The 23,890-nt window shown below is 32.2% G+C and overlaps 1 protein-coding gene across 1 annotated transcript; it reads left to right on the top strand.

Moving 5' to 3' along the window:
• LOC126735312 (cGMP-dependent protein kinase, isozyme 1-like) lies at window positions 1–18,069 on the top strand. Its single transcript, XM_050439262.1, has 10 exons — window positions 1–295; window positions 349–532; window positions 6,802–7,108; window positions 7,228–7,389; window positions 7,444–7,645; window positions 7,705–7,801; window positions 9,904–10,055; window positions 10,157–10,368; window positions 10,421–10,693; window positions 17,791–18,069. Exons 1-10 carry the CDS (start codon window positions 96–98, stop codon window positions 17,943–17,945), a joined length of 1,944 nt encoding a protein of 647 aa, XP_050295219.1. The 5' UTR covers window positions 1–95; the 3' UTR covers window positions 17,946–18,069.
• Window positions 18,070–23,890: the final 5,821 nt, after the last annotated feature.

Here is a 23,890-nt window from a genome sequence, read left to right on the forward strand (position 1 = left end):
TCATCGATGAGTACATTGGTTTCATATTAGTACTTACATTTTAAAGTGATCTTAAAACATGTTTTAAGCTAGTCAATTAGTACAATACTTTAAACATGTTCTGCCTTCACAAAACAACGCACAAAGCAACAATTACTAAAGTGCGGTTCACCGAAGATCCGATCCCTTTTAAGCCAGAAAAGAATACAAAACCAGTATTAAGCCATGGAGAGAGCAACAGAAGGAAAGCATTCCACTCTAACCCAGTGGAGACAAACAAAAACCAAAAAATCGAATGCTACCCAAAGTCTGAAAGGTAAGAAGTATCACGATTTCCACCCTAGTGCGAAAAAACTGACTCCATTTTAGCGACGAGAAAATCATCAAAAAAGCCCTGGAAGAAAACGACTTTCTGAAAAAGGTGATGTCAGAGGATAATGTCCAACTAATAGTACAAGCTATGCAGCTCAAAACGGTCAAACCCAACGAGGTCATAATTAAACAGGGAGACAAAGGAAATGCTATTTATATATCGTCTAAGGGGACATTTGAAGTAAGTACGTCACGGTACAAGTGATCGCAGATAAAAGTTAGATAATAAAGTGAGGTTAGGACACGGGGAGTCCCTAGCATCCAAGGAGATTAGAGGTAAGGAGAGTGATCTGTATGCTTAATTTGGATACCCAAAAATTAATGATAAGTAGATTCGGAAAGTAGCCACATCGGCGCTGTCGGTCAGAAGTGTATTTCACGGATGTTTTTAATTAAAAGCTATTGTTATGCTTTATAGTACCCTCAATGCTAAGTAGATGTAAGGAAAGGGTTAAAGAAATGAGAAATATTAATAATAAAATTTGAATCCACCATTGAAATATATTATAAAGATATTATGTTGCTTTAATATATTTATATCAGAAATTGAAACTTTCATTTTGGATTGTAACTAGGTGAATTATAAAAAGCGAAAATTGTATGACATTGTGTCAATTTCAAAAAGGGACAACTATATCACAGTTTGCTAAGAGATAAAAAATAATTACATTAAGCAACAACAGTATAATACATATATAAACACAGACACGATAATAAAAAGAGTGAATTAATCAAAGAAATTGCACCTTTCATAATTGAACTATTTATGTATATTATTGGTAAAATTTTAAAACATGGAGAAGTCCCTTATAAAGTAAAGATATCTGTCGTAAATCTGGAGATTAAGAGCAAGAGTTTTTGAAACGATCTTAATTTGCTTAATGCATTAATTTTACGATGCTAAACATGGGAAGTTGAAATAAGTTTTCATAAATTTATACTCACATTAAACCAGATTAAATTGCCTTTTTTTGTTCTGATTATTAACTTAAAAAAAATAAATAGACAAAAGTTTACAGTGGGCCGATCTCCATGCACCCAAGTGTATATAGCCCCTGAACTAAAAAACAAACTATAATTAAACATGACTTACTTACACGAATCCATAAAAGGCACAATGACAACCACACAGTGTTCATCTTACTACAACAGTAAATCTCACCCAAATAAAACAAAACAAACCCGCGTTCCAAATACGCATTCAACACTCGAATAACACAAAGTTCCTATATCTACCAAAAATTTAATAAAATTACATCGCATAATATACATTCCAGGCGAGTGAATCTAAAGAAACCATAAACCTATGTCTGGGACAATTTGAAATAATAATACTAATAGATTGGCGAAGGCGCATATTTCAACACGACAAATTCGCACCTCGGTGCCATTTGAAATAATTCTTACATATTGGCGAAAGCGCCGGTCATATTTCAGATATTTCAAATTGGCTCGGACCCCTGTTTAAGGAATCGCCGAGACTTATTTTACTCTAAAACCTAAAACTGCGGGCCACGTTGCCAATAGAACCGCATTCGTCAGTAATCCGATTATATTCCACGGTATTATCAGTGCGTTTTTAATAATTTTATATTAGAAGAGTGTAAGATGCGGCAACGTTGTATTGTTTCGCTTTATAGCGTGCATCGAAGTTGAACATCGGCACGAAAAACGGTGCATAAATATATATAGTCTGCGAGACTTGACCTATTTTTTTACCATTAGGATCCATTGTATTATAATTTTTGTCTAGCATAATGCCTTGTATGGTCCACTGTATCGCATCAATATTATAATAATACAGAGTAAATTCTAAAAAACTCAAAACTTTGCCGAATTATCACGGATCAAAGAACACGATTTGGTAAAAGATATACACATATTCGGATTGTCCAGAGTCTCTTGAATATTTCCATATCAATTCCAGAAAGTTTTGAGCTATTTTAAGCATTTTATCAATAAAATAAGGAAGCAAGTCCGAGCCGATTCATCGACTGCGACGCCATGTTGTCAAAACCGCCATTAAAAATGGGCATAGACGTCAAAATCGACCATTTTCACACGACGTTTTAGGGTTTAAAAAACGGTTTTTGCCTTATGATTTGTACATGGAAAAATAGTAGAAAGCTTCAGGAACAGATTAAAATCAATTCTGGCCTCATTACAATCGGTTTTAGTAGTTAAATTTCGATTATAAAAAGGGTCTTTTTTCGGCGAAAATCTCCGTTTTCGTTGCCATGGAGACGCGGCCATGGGTTGCCTTGACAATAGTCAGTGTGCAGGGTGATTTTTCACGCTTGGTACTTTTTTGAAAAAAAATTACTTTTAGGGTACTTGTAAAAATGGGGAAAAAATGAAATTTTAGTATGTTATAGTAAAATCAATGGCGCATTTGCTCAAGCAGTTATGGTTCATCTATGTCATGCAGGGTGCGCACAATTAATTTTCAAATTAAAAAAATTTTCAAAAATTCATAACTCAAAAACGGTTTTACTTAGAAGTACGGTTGATATAGCAAAATATTCTCCTCATTACGGACTATAAATCGTCTATAAACCATTTAGCCCCAGGTGGCGCCACTAAAAAGTTATTAAAGGCAGAAGAAAAAAGTAGAAAAAAGGGTAATTTCAAAATGAATAATGCTCACCCTGTATTAATGATAGCGTTAAACTTGATACGCTGTTTTATTCCGAAAGAATGCAGGTTCAATTAATTCAAATACATTTTTTTTATATAAATAACCATAAAAATTTTACACCGAAAAAACTGAAAAAATTAAATTTTTTGAGGTTTTTTATATTTTTCTCCCAAAAAAATTATTTCTTTAAAAAAAACTCTTAATAAAATTTGTAGTACTCGATAAAACGCACATATCTTCTGTAAGTCATTATTTCCGGAAAGATACCGTTAAACCGTCAGAGGGGTTAGAATATCATATATGTCTAAAACTTTGGACGTTTAAAAAAAATTTTTCCATATGCAGAGAATAACCAAAAAGTATACATATAAGGCCCTCACGAACTCTAATCGACCTGTAAAATTTCATAATATTCAAAGAACCGTTGCGACCTGTTTCGAGTTCCCTTGACCAAAATCGAAGGAAAAAAATGTTTGACTTTGAAAGCGTCCTAGTCCTAAACAAAATAAACAAATGAAAATTTGTAAATAATCATGTTGTAGCCTCATATTTTTAGATTATAAAAAGGTAAACATTGTTTCTCTACCCCAAAGACAACCAAAATTAGAAGGATTTTTGTCCGACGGGTCCGAATTTTGTGCAAAAACTCCTCTGAGGGAGAGTTCTTCCATTAGAGCTTCGCTTATAGGATCTTTAATTAATTTAATAAAATTAATTAATGATCCTAAGGATTACATTAGCTCAAGGTGTGTAGAGTAAAATATCAAAAGTCCAACTCTGTATAGTGGCCCTAAATATTCTAATTTTTCATTTTAGTAAAGTGGTTTTATGACATTGTCTATGTTTTTTCTTAGGATAACTTTGTCCCGATTTCTTGAGACAATTGGACGTTTACGAAAAATTATTAGTAAGGAAAAAAATTAGTCCAAGGTATGAAGAGTACCATATTAAAAGCCCAACCCTGTACAGTGGCTCTAAATATTAAAATTTTTAATTTTTGTAAAGTGGTTTTATGGCAATTTTCGTATTTTTTGTTTAGGGAACTTTGTCCCGATTTCCTGAGGCACCCTATAGATCTACCGAAAATTATTAAATGAGAAAAAAATTAGTTCAAGGTGTGTAGAGTAAAATATCAAAAGTCCAATTCTGTACAGTGGCCCTAAATATTTTAATTTTTAATTTTAGTAAAGTGGTTTTATGCCATTGTCTATGTTTTTTCTTAGGATAACTTTGTCCCGATTTCTTGAGACAATTGGACGTTTACGAAAAATTATTAATAAGGAAAAAAATTAGTCCAAGGTACGAAGAGTACCATATCAAAAGCCCAACCCTGTACAGTGGTTCTAAATATTTCTATTTTTAATTTTTGTAAAGTGGTTTTATGGCAATTTTCATATTTTTTGTTTAGGGAACTTTGTCCCGATTTCCTTAGACACCCTATAGATCTACCGAAAATTATTAAATGAGAAAAAAATTAGTTCAAGATGTGTAGAGTAAAATATCAAAAGTCCAATTCTGTACAGTGGTCCTAAATATTTTTATTTTTAATTTTAGTAAAGTGGTCTTATGGCAATTTTTATGTTTTTTCTTGGGCTAACTTTGTCCCGATTTCTTGAGACACTTGGACGTTTACGAAAAATCATTAGTAAGGAAAAAAATTAGTCCAAGGTATGAAGAGTACCATATTAAAAGCCCAACCCTGTACAGTGGCTCTAAATATTAAAATTTTTAATTTTAGTAAAGTGGTTTTATGCCATTGTCTATGTTTTTTCTTAGGATAACTTTGTCCCGATTTTCTGCGACACCCTATAGATCTACCGAAAATTATTAAATGAGAAAAAAATTAGTTCAAGATGTGTAGAGTAAAATATCAAAAGTCCAATTCTGTACAGTGGTCCTAAATATTTTTATTTTTAATTTTAGTAAAGTGGTCTTATGGCAATTTTTATGTTTTTTCTTGGGCTAACTTTGTCCCGATTTCTTGGGACACTTGGACGTTTACGAAAAATTATTAGTAAGGAAAAAAATTAGTCCAAGGTATGAAGAGTACCATATTAAAAGCCCAACCCTGTACAGTGGTTCTAAATATTTCTATTTTTAATTTTTGTAAAGTGGTTTTATGGCAATTTTCATATTTTTTGTTTAGGGAACTTTGTCCTGATTTCCTTAGACACCCTATAGATCTACCGAAAATTATTAAATGAGAAAAAAATTAGTTCAAGATGTGTAGAGTAAAATATCAAAAGTCCAATTCTGTACAGTGGTCCTAAATATTTTTATTTTTAATTTTAGTAAAGTGGTCTTATGGCAATTTTTATGTTTTTTCTTAGGATAACTTTGTCCCGATTTCTTGAGACACTTGGACGTTTACGAAAAATCATTAGTAAGGAAAAAAATTAGTCCAAGGTATGAAGAGTACCATATTAAAAGCCCAACCCTGTACAGTGGTTCTAAATATTTCTATTTTTAATTTTTGTAAAGTGGTTTTATGGCAATTTTCATATTTTTTGTTTAGGGAACTTTGTCCCGATTTCCTTAGACACCCTATAGATCTACCGAAAATTATTAAATGAGAAAAAAATTAGTTCAAGATGTGTAGAGTAAAATATCAAAAGTCCAATTCTGTACAGTGGTCCTAAATATTTTTATTTTTAATTTTAGTAAAGTGGTCTTATGGCAATTTTTATGTTTTTTCTTGGGCTAACTTTGTCCCAATTTCTTGGGACACTTGGACGTTTACGAAAAATTATTAGTAAGGAAAAAAATTTGTCCAAGGTACGAACAGTACCATATCAAAAGCCCAACCCTGTACAGTGGTTCTAAATATTTCTATTTTTAATTTTTGTAAAGTGGTTTTATGGCAATTTTCATATTTTTTGTTTAGGGAACTTTGTCCTGATTTCCTGAGGCACTTGGACGTTTACGTAAAATTATTAGTAAGGAAAAAAATTAGTCCAAGGTACGAACAGTACCATATCAAAAGTCCAACCCTGTACAGTGGTCCTAAATATTTAAATTTTTAATTTTTGTAAAGTGGTTTTATGGCAATTTTCATATTTTGTTTTTAGGGAACTTTGTCCTGATTTCCTCAGACACCCTATAGATCTACAAAAAATTATGTAATAAGAAAAAAGTTGGTCCAAGGTGTGTAGAGTAAAATATCAAAAGTCCAACCCTGTAAAGCGGTCCTAAATATTTAAATTTTTAATTTTAGTAAAGTGATTTTACGCCAATTTTTATGTTTTTTCTTGGGATAAATTTGTCCCGATTTCTTGAGACACTTGGACATTTACGAAAAATTATTAAATAGAAAAAAAATTAGCCCAAGGTGTGAAGAGTACCATATCAAAAGTCCAACCCTGTACAGCGGTCCTAATTATTTCAATTTTTAATTTTTGTAAAGTGATTTTATGGCATTTCTATAGGCTGCAACTAGGCACTACTACACTATAAAAATTGATTATCAGTGAGGAATAGAGTCAGGATTGTACCAGGTTGCACTCAAAACCTGAGTTGACCAGACCTGTATACGATTCCACAAATGACAACGTTCATTCCGACAAAATTCCATCCTGTACTGGTTTTACAGTAAATTTTGCAATAATTATAAATTTTATGTAAAAAAGAAATTTTAACTTTGACTTAGTAGTGACCATAGGTATAATATTGTATCGTCATCGATGAATTAGATTTAGTACAAATCACTACACATTTTGACAGCTATGGCCGTTTGATCACTCTCCTCCTCCTCTTCTTCTTCTTCTTTTAGTTTTTCCTAAGTTTCCTTACTCTAAATAAATGCCCAATTCCAGGTAATCGTAAACGGTGAAACCAAAGTGACTTTCACGGACCAAAGGGTATTCGGCGAGTTAGCCCTGATCAACGACGCAAAACGTCTGTCAACAGTAAAAGCCCTTTCAGAGGGCGCCATCTGGTGCCTGGACCGTAAAACGTATCAGCTGATCGTAGCCCTAAATAACTCAAATAAAGAAGAGGATCTGTTCCAGTTCTTGCAAACCGTCGATAAACTAAACAGTAAAGGGGCGGACACTTTGAGGGTCGTGGCGAATTTGTTGCGGGAGGCATTTTTCGAGGCCGACTCTAAAATCGTTAGAGAAGGTAAGAAGGGGTGCGCCCCTGTACTACTGAATCTGCCCAATGAGCGGCGAGTATTTTGACGTAAAAGTCCGTTACAGTACACAGGGGCGTAGTACATTGGAATTTTATGCAATTAACAGGTGATCCGGGGCAATTATTTTATATAATCAGAGCTGGTTCGGTCACCGTTTCGAAAGTGAACGAGGGCATCATCGGGAAATTGCACAAGGGCGACTGTTTCGGGGAGTTGGCGTTGCAAAATGAGGACATACGACAAGCGACCGTTACGGCGGAGGCGCCAGGCATGAAAAAATACCCCGGAAATTTAGTTTTTAGTTGATAAAATCACTTTTTAGGGGTCGATTGTCTTACGCTGAACAGGTTCGACTTTCAAAATTACTTCGGAGACATTAAGATAACCGACATTTCGGTTCAGAAGTTGAAATCGATCAATGAGGTGCAGCCGGAGTACATGGATCTGCCGCTAAAAGATCTGACGATTTTGGGGATTTTAGGGACGGGCGGGTTCGGCAGGGTCGAACTGGCGCAGTCCAAGAAGTAAGTAGGAAGGATTCCCTTTTGCTTTTATAAGGTGAGTTTTAATTGTATAAGTTTAGGAAGAAGCAGTTGGTGTTTGCCCTTAAACGTATCGCGAAGTTCACTATTGTTTTAGAGGAGAAGCAACAGCACGCTTACAACGAAAAATATATTCAGGTATGTACCGGGTGTCAATTTGAAAAGTTTCAATGCGAATATCACTGAAAGTAAAAAAGTACAACCTCCATATTTTGGTTATGGGGTGAGTATATATATATTTAATTTGACCTCAAAGTTTCAAAGTTACAAAAATAGGTCAACTTCTGATAGCCATATTTTTTGTTTCTCAACTAGTTGGATGAAGCCGAGTATACTGGCATATACCTTTGTCCTTTCACTATAACCAGCCGCAAACCGCATTGCCGAAGTCAGCGATGCAGCTGAGTTATGGCTATCAGAGTGGGACTAGTTTTCACCATTTAAAAAAAAAAATATTTGACTTTGAGGTCAAAAAAAAAATATAAGATAATTTTTTTGAGAAAAATGAATAGCATTTTCGTAATGTACGAGTCGAAATCTATAAGAAAACAAATTTTCAAAAAGATTTGAGAGATTTTTTTTTTCTTCGAACTTTGAAAATTTTGACATTTTTTTTTCAGGAAAAAAAATTTTTGTTTTTGAATCTTCTTGAAAATTTGTTTTCTTATAGATTTCGACCCGTACATTACGAAAATGCTATTCATTTTTTCCAAAAAAATTATCTTATATATTTTTTTGACCTCAAAGTTTCAAAGTTACAAAAATAGGTGAATTTCTCACAGCCATATTTTTTGTTTCTCAACTAGCTGGATGAAGCCGAGTATACTCGCATATAGCTTCATCCTTTTACTATGACTAGCCGCAAACCGCATTGCCGAAGTCAGCGATGCAGCTGAGTTATGGCTATCAGAGTGTGACTAGTTTTCACCATTTTTTCAAAGTTTCAAAAATAGGTGTTCTTCTGATAGCCATATTTTTTGTTTCTCAACTAGTTGGATGAAGCCGAGTATACTGGCATATAGCTTCATCCTTTCGCTATAACTAGCTGCAAACCGCATTGCCGAAGTGAGCGATGCAGCTGAGTTATGGCTATCAGAGGGTGACTAGTTTTCACCATTTTTTCAAAGTTTCAAAAATAGGTGTTCTTCTGACAGCCATATTTTTTGTTTCTCAACGAGTTGGATGAAGCCGAGTATACTCGCATATAGCTTCATTCCTTCACTATAACTAGCTGCAAACCGCATTGCCGAAGTCAGCGATGCAGCTGAGTTATGGCTATCAGAGTGTGACTAGTTTTCACCATTTTTTCAAAGTTTCAAAAATAGGTGTTCTTCTGATAGCCATATTTTTTGTTTCTCAACGAGTTGGATGAAGCCGAGTATACTGGCATATAGCTTCATCCTTTCACTATATTTAGCTGCAAACCGCATTGCCGAAGTCAGCAATGCAGCTGAGTTATGGCTATCAGAGTGTGACTAGTTTTCACCATTTTTTCAAAGTTTCAAAAATAGGTGTTCTTCTGATAGCCATATTTTTTGTTTCTCAACGAGTTGGGTGAAGCTGAGTATACTGGCATATAGCTTCATCCTTTCACTATAACTAGCCGCAAACCGCATTGCCAAAGTCAGCGATGCAGCTGAGTTATGGCTATCAGAGTGGGACTAGTTTTCACCATTTAAAAAAAAAAAATTTTGACTTTGAGGTCAAAAAAAAAATATAAGATAATTTTTGTGGAAAAAATGAATACCATTTTCGTAATGTACGGGTTGAAATCTATAAGAAAACAAATTTTCAAAAAGATTTGAGAGATTTTTTTTTTCTTCGAACTTTGAAAATTTTGAAATTTTTTTCAGGGAAAAAAATTTTTTTTTTTGAATCTTCTTGAAAATTTGCTTTCTTATAGATTTCGACCCGTACATTACGAAAATGTTATTCATTTTTTCCAAAAAAATTATCTTATATTTTTTTTTTGACCTCAAAGCGTCAAAGTTACAAAAATAGGTCAACTTCTGATAGCCATATTTTTTGTTTCTCAACTAGTTGGGTGAAGCCGAGTATACCGGCATATAGCTTCATTCTTTCACTATATTTAGCTGCAAACCGCATTGCCGAAGTCAGCGATGCAGCTGAGTTATGGCTATCAGAGTGGGACTAGTTTTCACCATTTAAAAAAATTGAGGTCAAAAAAAATTTAAAATAATTTTTTTTTGGAAAAAATGTATAGCATTTTCGTAATGTAGCTTAACAGCGTGTCACCATTTATAATACGACTGTACAGGACCTACAAAACCAAGAAGTACATTTACTTCCTTATGGAACCTTGCTTGGGAGGCGATTTATTTGGATTGCTACATCGCCAGAAGAAGCTTAGGTTTACTAATGAGGAAACTAGGTAGGACATTTAAAATAGTGTAAATTTGACAACACCGGACGCATCCTTTGACTTAAGCCTCATATACATGACAATTCATCAAACATTGTACCGTCTGTTAGGTTTATCGTTGCGTGCGTTATGGAGGCCCTATTCTACTTACACGTAAGAGGGATAATCTTCAGGGATCTAAAACCGGAAAACGTCCTGGTGGCCAGCAACGGATACTTCAAGTTGGCGGACTTCGGATGCGCCAAGAAGTTGGACATCGACGGTGCCAGAACTTACACGTTTATCGGTACGATCGAATATTCCACGCCGGAAGTCATTAAAGGTTCGTTAAGGATTCCCGGCTATTATATCCGCTAAGAGTCTCAGTTTTTTAGGTAAAGGGCATAATAGAGCGGTTGACTACTGGGCCTTAGGGATCCTCATTTACGAGCTGCTGGTCGGTCGCAGTCCGTTTTTCAACGACGGCCCCGACTACAATAAAACCTTCGAGAAAATTCTGAAAGGGATCGCGTTCGTCAAGTTTCCGGAGCATTTTGACGGTTGCGCGCGCACCTTGGTGCAGAAGTTCTGCAAACCGAACCCTTGGAACCGACTGGGGATGTCCAAGGACGGTATCGCCAAAATTCGGGGAGATAAATGGTTTAGTGGTGAGCGACGCAATATCTCTTTATATGTACCCTTTGGACTTCTTGGATTGTCGATTTGATTGATTGTTGATTGTTACTTAAAATTATGACGTATCAATCGAAATTATTCCGTTACGCAATGTGCAACGCCATTGAAATCCGACCTTATTAACAAATGACGTACGACATTGGCGGCTAAGTTCAGACTGCACCGCTGTTGCCACGTTCCTGTAATATGGGCCGAAACGTCAATTGATAAATATTGACTTTCTATGCAACCGGATATACCGGAACTATCCTCTTTGGTCCCTTCCCTTACCATAAAATGTTACTAAATCTTCACAATTTCTCTTTTTTGACAATCATGACATAAGTCTTATTCGAAGGCGTCGACTTCCAGTATAAACGGAAATGTCAAAACCCCTCAAAATATTTGTGACGCATGACCTGCTACTGGCATTATTCTTACGAAGAAATTGGCAAAAAAATATGCCCCAACGAAAACTGCCATAACTGTGGAATACTTTAACCTAGAATGACATTTTTACCCTCAAATCCATCGTCGAGAACCATTTATTAATAATCGCTAAAAATTATGAAAATATTTCAAGTGGTTCCTAAGTTATACCAAAAAATGTCCGTTAATGCATACAAATCTTGCTGTTGAAATATGGCTCTTGGACCTTGATGGACAAAATTGCCTCTAACTCAAGAAGTATTTGAGGTACAAGAATCGTTTTGATATGAAGTTATTTAAAAAGAAATTCCCTTTCTTTGCTTATAATTTTTTAAAGAAAATACCAATTATTTCTTAAATTATCCTCAAAAGTAATAAACATTCACTATGAAAATTGACAAAAAAAGTATGGCCCAACCAAAACTGCCATAACTTTCGAAATCTTCAACTTAGCATGACGTTTTTGCTCCCTAATTCATCCTCAGGAACCATTTTTTAATACTCTGAAAAAATTATGAAAATATTCCAAGTGATTTCAGAGTTATACCTAAAAATGTCCATTAATGCATAAAAGTCTTGATGTTCCAATATGGGTTTCAAAAACTTCAAATTTGGCGGATCTTGGCCCCTCTCTTGATAAAACCTACTCTAACTCAAAAAGTTTTTGAGGTACAAAAAACGTTTATATATGAAATTATTTGGAAAGAAATGCCCTTTTTATGTGCATAACCCTTTTAAGAAAATTCTAATGATTTTTTAAATTATTTTTAAGAAGAAATTGGCAAAAAAATATGTCCCAACCAAAACTGCCATAACTATGGGAATCTTTAACCTAGAATGACATTTTTACCCTCAAATCCATCGCCAAGAACCATGTTTTAATACTCTGAAAAAATTATGAAAATATTCAAAGTGGTTCCTAAGTTATACTCAAAAATGTCTATGAATGCATAAAAATCTTGCTCTTGAAATGTGGCTCTTGGACCTTGATGGACAAAATTGCCTCTAACTCAACAAGTATTTGAGGTACAAGAATCGTTTTGATACGAAATTATTTGGGAAGAAATTCCCTTTCTTTGCTTGTAACCTTTTTAAGGAAATACCAATTATTTCTCAAATTATTCTTACCAACAGTGAACATTTACTATAAAAATTAAGAAAAAAATATGCCCCAACAAAAACTGCTATAACTATGGAAATCTTTAACCCAGAACGATGTTTCTACCCTCTGATCTATGCTTAGGGACCATTTTTTAATACTTTGAAAAAATTATGGAAATATTCCAAGTAATTCCAAAGTTATACCCAAAAATGTCCGTTAATACATGAAAATCTTGATTTTCCAATATGAGTTTCAAAAATTTCCAAGTTCGCGGATCTTGCACCATCGTTAATAAAACCTACTCTAACTCAAAAAGTTTTTGAGGTACAAAAAACGTTCATATATGAAATTATTTGGAAAGAAATGCCCTTTTTTATGTGCACAACCCTTTTAAGAAAATTCCAGTAATTTCTTAAATTATTCTTAGGAAGAAATTGGCAAAAAAATATGTCCCAACAAAAACTGCCTTAACTATGGAAATATTTAATCTAGAACGACGTTTTTACCCTCAAATCCATCGTCAAGAACCATGTCTTAATACTTTGAAAAAATCATGAAAATGTTCCAAGTGGTTCCTAAGTTATACTCAAAAATGTCCATAAATGCATACAAATCATGCCGTTGAAATATGGCTCTTAGACCTTGAAGGACAAAATTGCCTCTAACTCAAAAAGTATTTGAGGCACAAGAATCGTTTTGATATGAAGTTATTTGGAAAGAAATTCCCTTTCTTTGCTTATAATTTTTTAAAGAAAATACCAATTATTTCTTAAATAATCCTCAAAAGTAATAAACATTCACTATGAAAATTGACAAAAAAAGTATGGCCCAACCAAAACTGCCACAACTTTCGAAATCTTCAACTTAGCATAGCGTTTTTGCTCCCTAATTCATCCTCAGGAACCATTTTTTAAAACACTCTAAAAATCATGAAAATATTCCAAGTGGTTCCAGAGTTATAGCCAAAAATGAACATTAATGCATGAAAATCTTGATGTTACAATATGGGTTTCAAAATCTTCAAATTTGGCGGATCTTGGACCTCGTTGATAAAACCTACTCTAACTCAAAAAGTTTTTGAGGTACAAAAAACGTTCATATATGAAATTATTTGGAAAGAAATGCCCTTTTTTATGTGCACAACCCTTTTAAGAAAATTCCAGTAATTTCTTAAATTATTCTTAGGAAGAAATTGGCAAAAAAATATGTCTCAACCAAAACTACCATAACTATGGAAATATTTAATCTAGAACGACGTTTTTATCCTCAAATCCATCGTCAAGAACCATGTCTTAATACTCTGAAAAAATTATGAAAATATTCTAAGTGGTTCCTAAGTTATACTCAAAAATGTCTATGAATGCATAAAAATCTTCCTCTTGAAATGTGGCTCTTGGACCTTGATGGACAAAATTGCCTCTAACTCAACAAGTATTTGAGGTACAAGAATCGTTTTGATACGAAATTATTTGGAAAGAAATGCCCTTTCTTTGCTTATAATCTTTTTAAGAAAATACTAATTATTTCTTAAATTATTCTTACCAACAGTGAACATTTACTATAAAAATTAGCAAAAAAAATATGCCTTAACCAAAACTGACATAATTTTCGAAATCTTTAACTTAGCATGGCGTTTTTGCTTCCTAATTCATCCTTAGGAACCATTTTTTGATACACTCTAAAAAAATTATGGAAATATTCCAAGTGATTCCAAAGTTATACCTAAAAATGTCCATTAATGCATGAAAATCTTGATGTTGCAATATGGGTTTCAAAATCTTCAAATTTGGCGGATCTTGGACCTCGTTGATAAAACCTACTCTAACTCAAAAAGTTTTTGAGGTACAAAAAACGTTCATATATGAAATTATTTGGAAAGAAATGCCCTTTTCTATGTGCATAACCCTTTTAAGAAAATTCCAGTAATTTCTTAAATTATTCTTAGGAATAAATTGGCAAAAAAATATGTCCCAACCAAAACTGCCATAACTATGGAAATCTTTAACCTAGAATGACGTTTTTACCCTCAAATTGATCGTCAAGAACCATGTCTTAATACTCTGAAAAAATTATGAAAATATTCCAAGTGGTTCCTAAGTTATACTCAAAAATGTCCAAAAATGTATAAAAATCTTGCTGTTGAAATGTGGCTCTTGGACCTTGATGGACAAAATTGCCTCTAATTTAACAAGTATTTGAGGTACAAGAATCGTTTTGATATGAAGTTATTTGGAAAGATATTCCCTTTCTTTGCTTATAATTTTTTAAAGAAAATACCAATTATTTCTTAAATAATCCTCAAAAGTAATAAACATTCACTATGAAAATTGACAAAAAAAGTATGGCCCAACCAAAACTGCCACAACTTTCGAAATCTTCAACTTAGCATGGCGTTTTTGCTCCCTAATTCATCCTCAGGAACCATTTTTTAATACTCTGAAAAAATTATGAAAATATTCCAAGTGGTTTCAGAGTTATACCTAAAAATGTCCATTAATGCATAAAAGTCTTGATGTTCCAATATGGGTTTCAAAAACTTCAAATTTGGCGGATCTTGGACCTTCCTTGATAAAACCTACTCTAACTCAAAAAGTTTTTGAGGTACAAAAAACGTTCATATATGAAATTATTTGGAAAGAAATGCCCTTTTTATGTGCATAACCCTTTTAAGAAAATTCTAATGATTTTTTAAATTATTTTTAAGAAGAAATTGGCAAAAAAATATGTACCAACCAAAACTGCCATAACTATTAAATTTTTAATCTAGAACGACGTTTTTACCCTCAAATCCATCGTCAAGAACCATGTCTTAATACTCTGAAAAAATTATGAAAATATTCTAAGTGGTTCCTAAGTTATACTCAAAAATGTCCAAAAATGCATAAAAAACTTCCTCTTGAAATGTGGCTCTTGGACCTTGATGGACAAAATTGCCTCTAACTCAAAAAGTATTTGAGGCACAAGAATCGTTTTGATATGAAGTTATTTGGAAAGAAATTCCCTTTCTTTGCTTATAATTTTTTAAAGAAAATACCAATTATTTCTTAAATAATCCTCAAAAGTAATAAACATTCACTATGAAAATTGACAAAAAAAGTATGGCCCAACCAAAACTGCCACAACTTTCGAAATCTTCAACTTAGCATAGCGTTTTTGCTCCCTAATTCATCCTCAGGAACCATTTTTTAAAACACTCTAAAAATCATGAAAATATTCCAAGTGGTTCCAGAGTTATAGCCAAAAATGAACATTAATGCATGAAAATCTTGATGTTACAATATGGGTTTCAAAATCTTCAAATTTGGCGGATCAAGGACCTTCGTTGATAAAACCTACTCTAACTCATAAAGTTTTTGAGGTACAAAAAACGTTCATATATGAAATTATTTGGAAAAAAATGCCCTTTTTATGTGCACAACCCTTTTAAGAAAATTCCAGTAATTTCTTAAATTATTCTTAGGAAGAAATTGGCAAAAAAATATGCCCCAACTAAAACGGCCATAACTATGGAAATATTTAATGTAGAACGACGTTTTTACCATCAAATCCATCGCCAAGAACCATGTCTTAATACTCTGAAAAAATTATGAAAATATTCTAAGTGGTTCCTAAGTTATACTCAAAAATGTCTATGAATGCATAAGAATCTTGCTCTTGAAATGTGGCTCTTGGACCTTGATGGACAAAATTGCCTCTAACTCAAAAAGTATTTGAGGTACGAGAACCGTTTTGATACGAAATTATTTGGAAAGAAATTCCCTTTCTTTGCTTATAACTTTCTTAAGAAAATACCAATTATTTCTCAAATTGTTCTTACCAACAGTGAACATTTACTCTAAAACTCAGCAAAAAAAATATGCCTTAACCAAAACTGACATAACTTTCGAAATCTTTAAGTAAGCATGGCGTTTTTACTCTCTAATTCATCCTCATGAACCATTTTCTAATACTCTGAAAAAATTATGGAAATATTAATATTAAATTATTCCGTTACGCAATGTGCAACGCCATTGAAATCCGACCTTATTTACAAATGACGTACGACATTGGCGGCTAAGTTCAGATTGCACCGCTGTTGCCACGTTCTTGTAATATGGGCCAAAACGTCAATTGACAAATCTTGACTTGTTTGAGATAGACGAAAACAAAGAAAAACAAAGTCACGGTCTTACAACATGTAATAAACGGGCTACAAGTGTTTCGCTTTAGTTAGAGCATCATCAGGCCATCCATACACTTCACAGTACATAAATAAACCATTGGTTTTTTTATGTTTATTTTTTTGGTTTATTTATGTGCTGTGAAGTGTGAGGATGGCTTCTAAAGGCCTGATGACGCTCTAACTAGAGCGAAACACGTGTAGCCCGTTTATTACATGTTTTGAGACCGTGACTTTGTGTTTTTCTTTGTTTTCGTCAATTTTTTATGTTGGTCTCTTAGAGAATAATGGATGAGATTTTTGGATTGTTTGAGATAGACAAATAGAAAACACCTTGTTACTAGTGATAGTGACTGTTGGCCAGTGTTGCCAGTTTGATTTTGCAAGGGGTAATAGAATGTCCAATGAAAAGGGAACAGATTTGAAAAAAAGGTAATAAATTTTCAAAAAAGTTGTGATTGTTGGGTTAGGCATATTCTGGGCTCGAATCTATATTTAGTTTAAAAAATAAATAAATTTTGACTGTTTAACGGATGCCGATATGAAACGGAAACATTAAACCATCATGCGCGAAGAAAAAGACGCCTATTATGAAGTGTACTACCATTCAGTTTTTGCCTCGCGTGCAAATTTCAAATAATCAGGAGTCGAAATATGAACTCAATTCATTATGTAGGTAGAGCGCTTTTATTTTCTTTTTAAAAGGTAATAGGTAATAGATTTTAGCAAATGGTAACAAGGTAATAAAAGTTTTGAAAAAGTAATAGATCTATTACAATTGTAATAGACTGGCAACTCTGCTGTTGGCATTGACTGGTCTATCAAGTGTCACTTGTCAGTCTGTCCTAGAAAAGTAAAGGTTCAAAATGTATTCTCGTGTGTTGAATTAGTAAAATCTTAAATATTAACCCAAGTATTATTTGCTTACCAATATTCACAATAAAGTATAAAACATGACTTTCTATGCAACCGGATATACCGGAACTATTCTCTTTGGTCCCTTCCCTTACCACAATTTCTCTTTTTTGACAATCATGACATAAGTCTTGTTAAGTGTCAAAACTATACAACGTTGTCAAATTTTAAATGTACATACTCAAAAGCCCACTGTTCGTAAAATTAAGTGTAGTAACTCTTCTTTATGAAGATTTCCAATCAAAATGTACAATTTCGACTTTTTTAACGGCCACGACAAACGCAGGAAATATAATGCTTGTCCTGGAAACGTCACTTTTTGACATTCAAAAGAGCTTCCAATCTATAGTGTTCATATATTAAAGGAACTTTTTTCCTCGTCTAAGGTTCGTATGGTGTACGATTTAAAACCGCTACGCAATTTGTCAATATTGACAATACTGGAAGAAGTGTGCGTTTACAATTTTAATTAATGGATTTTTTAGACTTTAATTGGACCGATTTGGCCGAATGTAGGATGTACTCGCCCTTCGTGCCAACATTAAAGGGTCCAACTGACTTATCGCACTTTCCAAGACAGCAAAGATCCTCGAGACCGGAACCACCCGATGAATTGTCCGGTTGGGATAAAGATTTGTAATTTCCTTTTAGGATTATTTTATAACAACGTAATTGTTCTGATATGTAGCGCAATTGTTACTAAGGCTAGTGTCTGTATTACTTTAAACAATGTTGCCTAGTCAATTAAAGTACTTTTTTTTGCACCTACTCGAGTTATTATTGTTCTTTATCCTCTCCTTTCTGTGTCGAAGTCTATACAGCGTAAATTTATTCCGCTACGAGGAACAACACGTGCAGATGTAACTTAAGCTTTGGCGCTAAATTTGAATTGCCGAAATTTCATTTGCAGTTTTTCTCAAGCAGATTTAAGAATTCTGGTATTACCTACCAGACAAAGAGGGCAACACTGATAATGTCGTATGTCAAAGTTTATATATTACAGTTTTCTGTTCTAATCAATATTACAGACTTCATCATAAGTTACATTCGAATTAAACTGTCACTCTATAACGTACGAGTGTCACATAGACAAATTCTAATATTCGGTCAGTGTTGCTACCGCAATTTAAAGTTGCATTTTAATGCAGTTCTTGGCTGATCTTTCTATTTGCTAGAGAAAAAACGGTATAATTAGGTCTATGTTACCTTAACTCACTAGCTGGAGTGTCTAATACAATTTTTCTACATTTTTGAGTTATGGGCATATTGGTAGGACTTTTTTTAAAAAAATCACATTTTCTCAAAAAAAAAATTCCTATTCATCTTCTTGTACATTTTTTGAAAGACGCTGAAATAGGTGTCCAATCATTTTAATTGAGGAATTTTTGTACAAATTTTCAAGTCACTAACTTTCTCCGTTTTTCAGTTATGGGCATGTTGGTAGGAGTTTTTGGAAAAAAATCACATTTTCTCAAAAAAAAATTGCTATTCATCTTCTTGTACATTTTTTAAAAAACGCTGAAATAGGTGTCTAATCGTTTTAATTGAGGAATTTTTGTACAAATTTTCAAGTCACTAACTTTCTCCGTTTTTGAGTTATGGGCATGTTGGTAAGATTTTTTGAAAAAAAATCACATTTTCTCAAAAAAAAATTCCTATTCATCTTCTTGAGCATTTTTTAAAAAACGCCGAAATAGGTGTCTGATCATTTTAATTGAGGAATTTTTGTACAAATTTTCAAGTCACTAACTTTCTCCGTTTTTGAGTTATGGGCATGTTGATAGGAGTTTTTGGAAAAAAATCACATTTTCTCAAAAAAAAAATTCCTACTCATCTTCTTGTGCATTTTTTAAAAAACGCCGAAATAGGTGTCTGATCATTTTAATTGAGGAATTTTTGTACAAATTTTCAAGTCACTAACTTTCTCCGTTTTTGAGTTATGGGCATGTTGGTAGGATTTTTTGAAAAAAAATCACATTTTCTCAAAAAAAAAATTCCTACTCATCTTCTTGTGCATTTTTTAAAAAACGCCGAAATAGGTGTCTGATCATTTTAATTGAGGAATTTTTGTACAAATTTTCAAGTTACTAACTTTCTCCGTTTTTGAGTTATGGGCATGTTGATAGGAGTTTTTGGAAAAAAATCACATTTTCTCAAAAAAAAAATTCCTATTCATCTTCTTGTGCATTTTTTAAAAAACGCTAAAATAGGTGTCTAATCATTTTAATTGAGGAATTTTTGTACAAATTTTCAAGTCACTAACTTTCTCCGTTTTTGAGTTATGGGCATGTTGGTAGGATTTTTTGGAAAAAAAATCACATTTTTTCAAAAAAAAAATTCCTATTCATCTTCTTGTACATTTTTTAAAAAACGCTAAAATAGGTGTCTAATCATTTTAATTGAGGAATTTTTGTACAAATTTTCAAGTCACTAACTTTCTCCGTTTTTGAGTTATGGGCATGTTGGTACGATTTTTTGAAAAAAAATCAAATTTTCTCAAAAAAAAATTCCTATTCATCTTCTTGTACATTTTTTAAAAAACGCTGAAATAGGTGTCTAATCATTTTAATTGGGGAATTTTTGTACAAATTTTCAACTCACTAACTTTCTCCGGTTTTGAGTTATGGGCATGTTGGTAGGAGTTTTTGGAAAAAAATCACATTTTCTCAAAAAAAAAATTCCTATTCATCTTCTTGTACATTTTTAAAAAAACGCTGAAATAGGTGTCTAATCATTTTAATTGAGGAATTTTTGTACAAATTTTCAAGTCACTAACTTTCTCCGTTTTTGAGTTATGGGCATGTTGGTAGGAGATTTTAAAAAAAAATTACATTTTCTCAAAAAAAAAATTCTATTCATCTTCTTGTACATTTTTTAAAAAACGCTGAAATAGGTGTCCAATCATTTTAATTGAGGAATTTTTGTACAAATTTTCAAGTCACTAACTTTCTCCGTTTTTGAGTTATGGGCATGTTGGTACAATTTTTTGAAAAAAAATCACATTTTCTCAAAAAAAAATTCCTATTCATCTTCTTGTACATTTTTTAAAAAACGCTGAAATAGGTGTCTAATCATTTTAATTGAGGAATTTTTGTACAAATTTTCAAGTCACTAACTTTCTCCGTTTTTGAGTTATGGGCATGTTGGTACGATTTTTTGAAAAAAAATCACATTTTCTCAAAAAAAAATTCCTATTCATCTTCTTGTACATTTTTTAAAAAACGCTGAAATAGGTGTCTAATCATTTTAATTGAGGAATTTTTGTACAAATTTTCAAGTCACTAACTTTCTCCGTTTTTGAGTTATGGGCATGTTGGTACGATTTTTTGAAAAAAAATCACATTTTCTCAAAAAAAAATTCCTATTCATCTTCTTGTACATTTTTTAAAAAACGCTGAAATAGGTGTCTAACCATTTTAATTGAGGAATTTTTGTACAAATTTTCAAGTCACTAACTTTCTCCGTTTTTGAGTTATGGGCATGTTGGTACGATTTTTTGAAAAAAAATCACATTTTCTCAAAAAAAAATTCCTATTCATCTTCTTGTACATTTTTTAAAAAACGCTGAAATAGGTGTCTAATCATTTTAATTGAGGAATTTTTGTACAAATTTTCAAGTCACTAACTTTCTCCGTTTTTGAGTTATGGGCATGTTGGTACGATTTTTTGAAAAAAAATCACATTTTCTCAAAAAAAAATTCCTATTCATCTTCTTGTACATTTTTTAAAAAACGCTGAAATAGGTGTCTAACCATTTTAATTGAGGAATTTTTGTACAAATTTTCAAGTCACTAACTTTCTCCGTTTTTGAGTTATGGGCATGTTGGTACAATTTTTTGAAAAAAAATCACATTTTCTCAAAAAAAAATTCCTATTCATCTTCTTGTACATTTTTTAAAAAACGCTGAAATAGGTGTCTAATCATTTTAATTGAGGAATTTTTGTACAAATTTTCAAGTCACTAACTTTCTCCGTTTTTGAGTTATGGGCATGTTGGTAGGATTTTTTGGAAAAAAAATTACATTTTCTTAAAAAAAAAAATTCCTATTCATCTTCTTGTACATTTTTTAAAAAACGCTGAAATAGGTGTCTAATCATTTTAATTATGGAATTTTTGTACAAATTTTCAAGTCACTAACTTTCTCCATTTTTGAGTTATGGGCATGTTGGTAGGAGTTTTTGGAAAAAAATCACATTTTCTCAAAAAAAAAAATTCCTATTCATCTTCTTGTACATTTTTTAAAAAACGCTGAAACAGGTGTCTAATCGTTTTAATTGAGGAATTTTTGTACAAATTTTCAAGTCACTAACTTTCTCCGTTTTTGAGTTATGGGCATGTTGGTAGGAGTTTTTGAAAAAAAATCAAATTTTCTCAAAAAAAAATTCCTATTCATCTTCTTGTACATTTTTTAAAAAACGCTGAAATAGGTGTCTAACCATTTTAATTGAGGAATTTTTGTACAAATTTTCAACTCTTTAACTTTCTCCGTTTTTGAGTTATGGGCATGTTGGTACGATTTTTTGAAAAAAAATCACATTTTCTCAAAAAAAAATACATATACAAATCGTTTATTTGTCAAAATAAAAAAAAAAAAGAATACGTTTTATGAAACAAAAAAAGTATGACAAAAAGGACAGTTCATCGATTATAAAAAAAACCGCTTCACATGCTCCTTATATTAAGGAAAGCATATGTTAACTATCCTATAAATAACAAACAAAACAGCTAAATATTTTTAAATAATTCCATATAAAAATATATTTCTCTTAATTCTAATATTCGTGCTCCATTACTAAAGTCACCCGTACAAACAAATGTACATAAAACAGAGGCAACTTTCGCGGGAAATTTAAATTATTCCATCACGTTTTACTAATTATTTGATCGAAAGATTCTATTTGTTTTACTATGTGTTGTCAACGGTACATACTCAGGCGTGAATTTTGAATTTTTCCAACGCCATACTGAAGGACAGAATGGAAGATTATTGAATATTTTTTCAATGTAAGGGTTTTCAAAAAAAGTTTAAATGACCCTTTTAAAAAAAAAAAACAATTATTTCTTAAATTATTTTTGAAAATAATGAACGTTTACTAAGAACATTGGCAAAACAGGATAACCTAACCAAAACTGTCATAACTAACTCCTCAACTTAGAATGACGCTTTTTCTAATCTTCAAATTCATCCTCAGGAACAAATTTTTAATAGTCTAAAAAATGATGAAAATATTCCAAGTGGTTCCAAAGTTATACCAAAAAATGTCCATTAATGCATACAAATCTTGCTGTTGAAATATGGCTCTGGGACCTTGATGGACAAAATTGCCTCTAAGTAAAATCTGTATTGTTGTGACGAATTCATAATGAGTTACTTATTATATTGGGTATTACTTATTGTATTGTATATAACTACCGAAACGTTGGTTCAAATTAGGTATTTTTAAAAAAAGTAGGTCTTCTTGTTGTATTTTATCGTTTTTTAATTATAATATTCATAACAAAGTTAGGTAGGATCTTGAAAAGAAGAAACGAGCTCAGAGATTAATAGATTGAACCTTAGCTCCTAGGTATATAAAAAAATCTATTATACCTCAAGTAAATTATTGTATTTAAAACTTATTGAACTTAAATTAAATTAAGTATATCGAACGGTATCGTTACAGATTTAAGTTCATATTTCTTTTAAATACGTGAATAAGTCTATTTTCTTCTTCTTTTCAATAATTGTTGAGCGTGTGAGATAAAAATTTTTAAATTGATTTTTGCTATAAGTGACGTAATACCCAATATAATAAGTAACTCAAAATTGCCTCTAACTCAAAAAGTGTTTGAGGTACAAGAATCGTTTTGATATTAAGTTATTTGGAAAAAAATTCCCTTTCTTTGCTTATAATTTAAAAAAAAAATTCCAATTACTTCTTAAATTATCCTCAAGAGTAATAAACATTCACTATGAAAATTGACACAAAAGTATGCCCCAACCAAAATTGCCATAACTTTCAAAATATTTAACTTAGAATGACGTTTTTACCCTCAAATGTATCCTCAAGAATCATTTTTCCATACTCTGAAAAAATTATGAAAATATTCCAAGTGATTCCAAAGTTATACCTAAAAATGTCCATTAATGCATAAAAGTCTTGATGTTGCAATATGGGTTTCAAAAACTTCAAATTTGGCGGATCTTGGACCTCGTTGATAAAACCTACTCTATCTCAAAAAGTTTTTGAGGTACAAAAAACGTTCATATATGAAATTATTTGGAAAAAAATGCCCTTTTTATGTGCACAACCCTTTTAAGAAAATTCCAGTAATTTCTTAAATTATTCTTAGGAAGAAATTGGCAAAAAAATATGTCCCAACCAAAACTGCCATAACTATGGAAATATTTAACCTAGAATGACGTTTTTACCCTCAAATTTATCGTCAAGAACCATGTCTTAATACTCTGAAAAAATTATGAAAATATTCCGAGTGGGTCCTAAGTTATACTCAAAAATGTCCAATAATGCATAAAAATCTTGCCGTTGAAATATGGCTCTTAGACCTTGATGGACAAAATTGCCTCTAACTCAAAAAGTATT

The sequence above is a fragment of the Anthonomus grandis genome, chromosome 4 (assembly GCF_022605725.1).
Source record: "Anthonomus grandis grandis chromosome 4, icAntGran1.3, whole genome shotgun sequence".
NCBI classification, from domain to species: domain Eukaryota; kingdom Metazoa; phylum Arthropoda; class Insecta; order Coleoptera; family Curculionidae; genus Anthonomus; species Anthonomus grandis.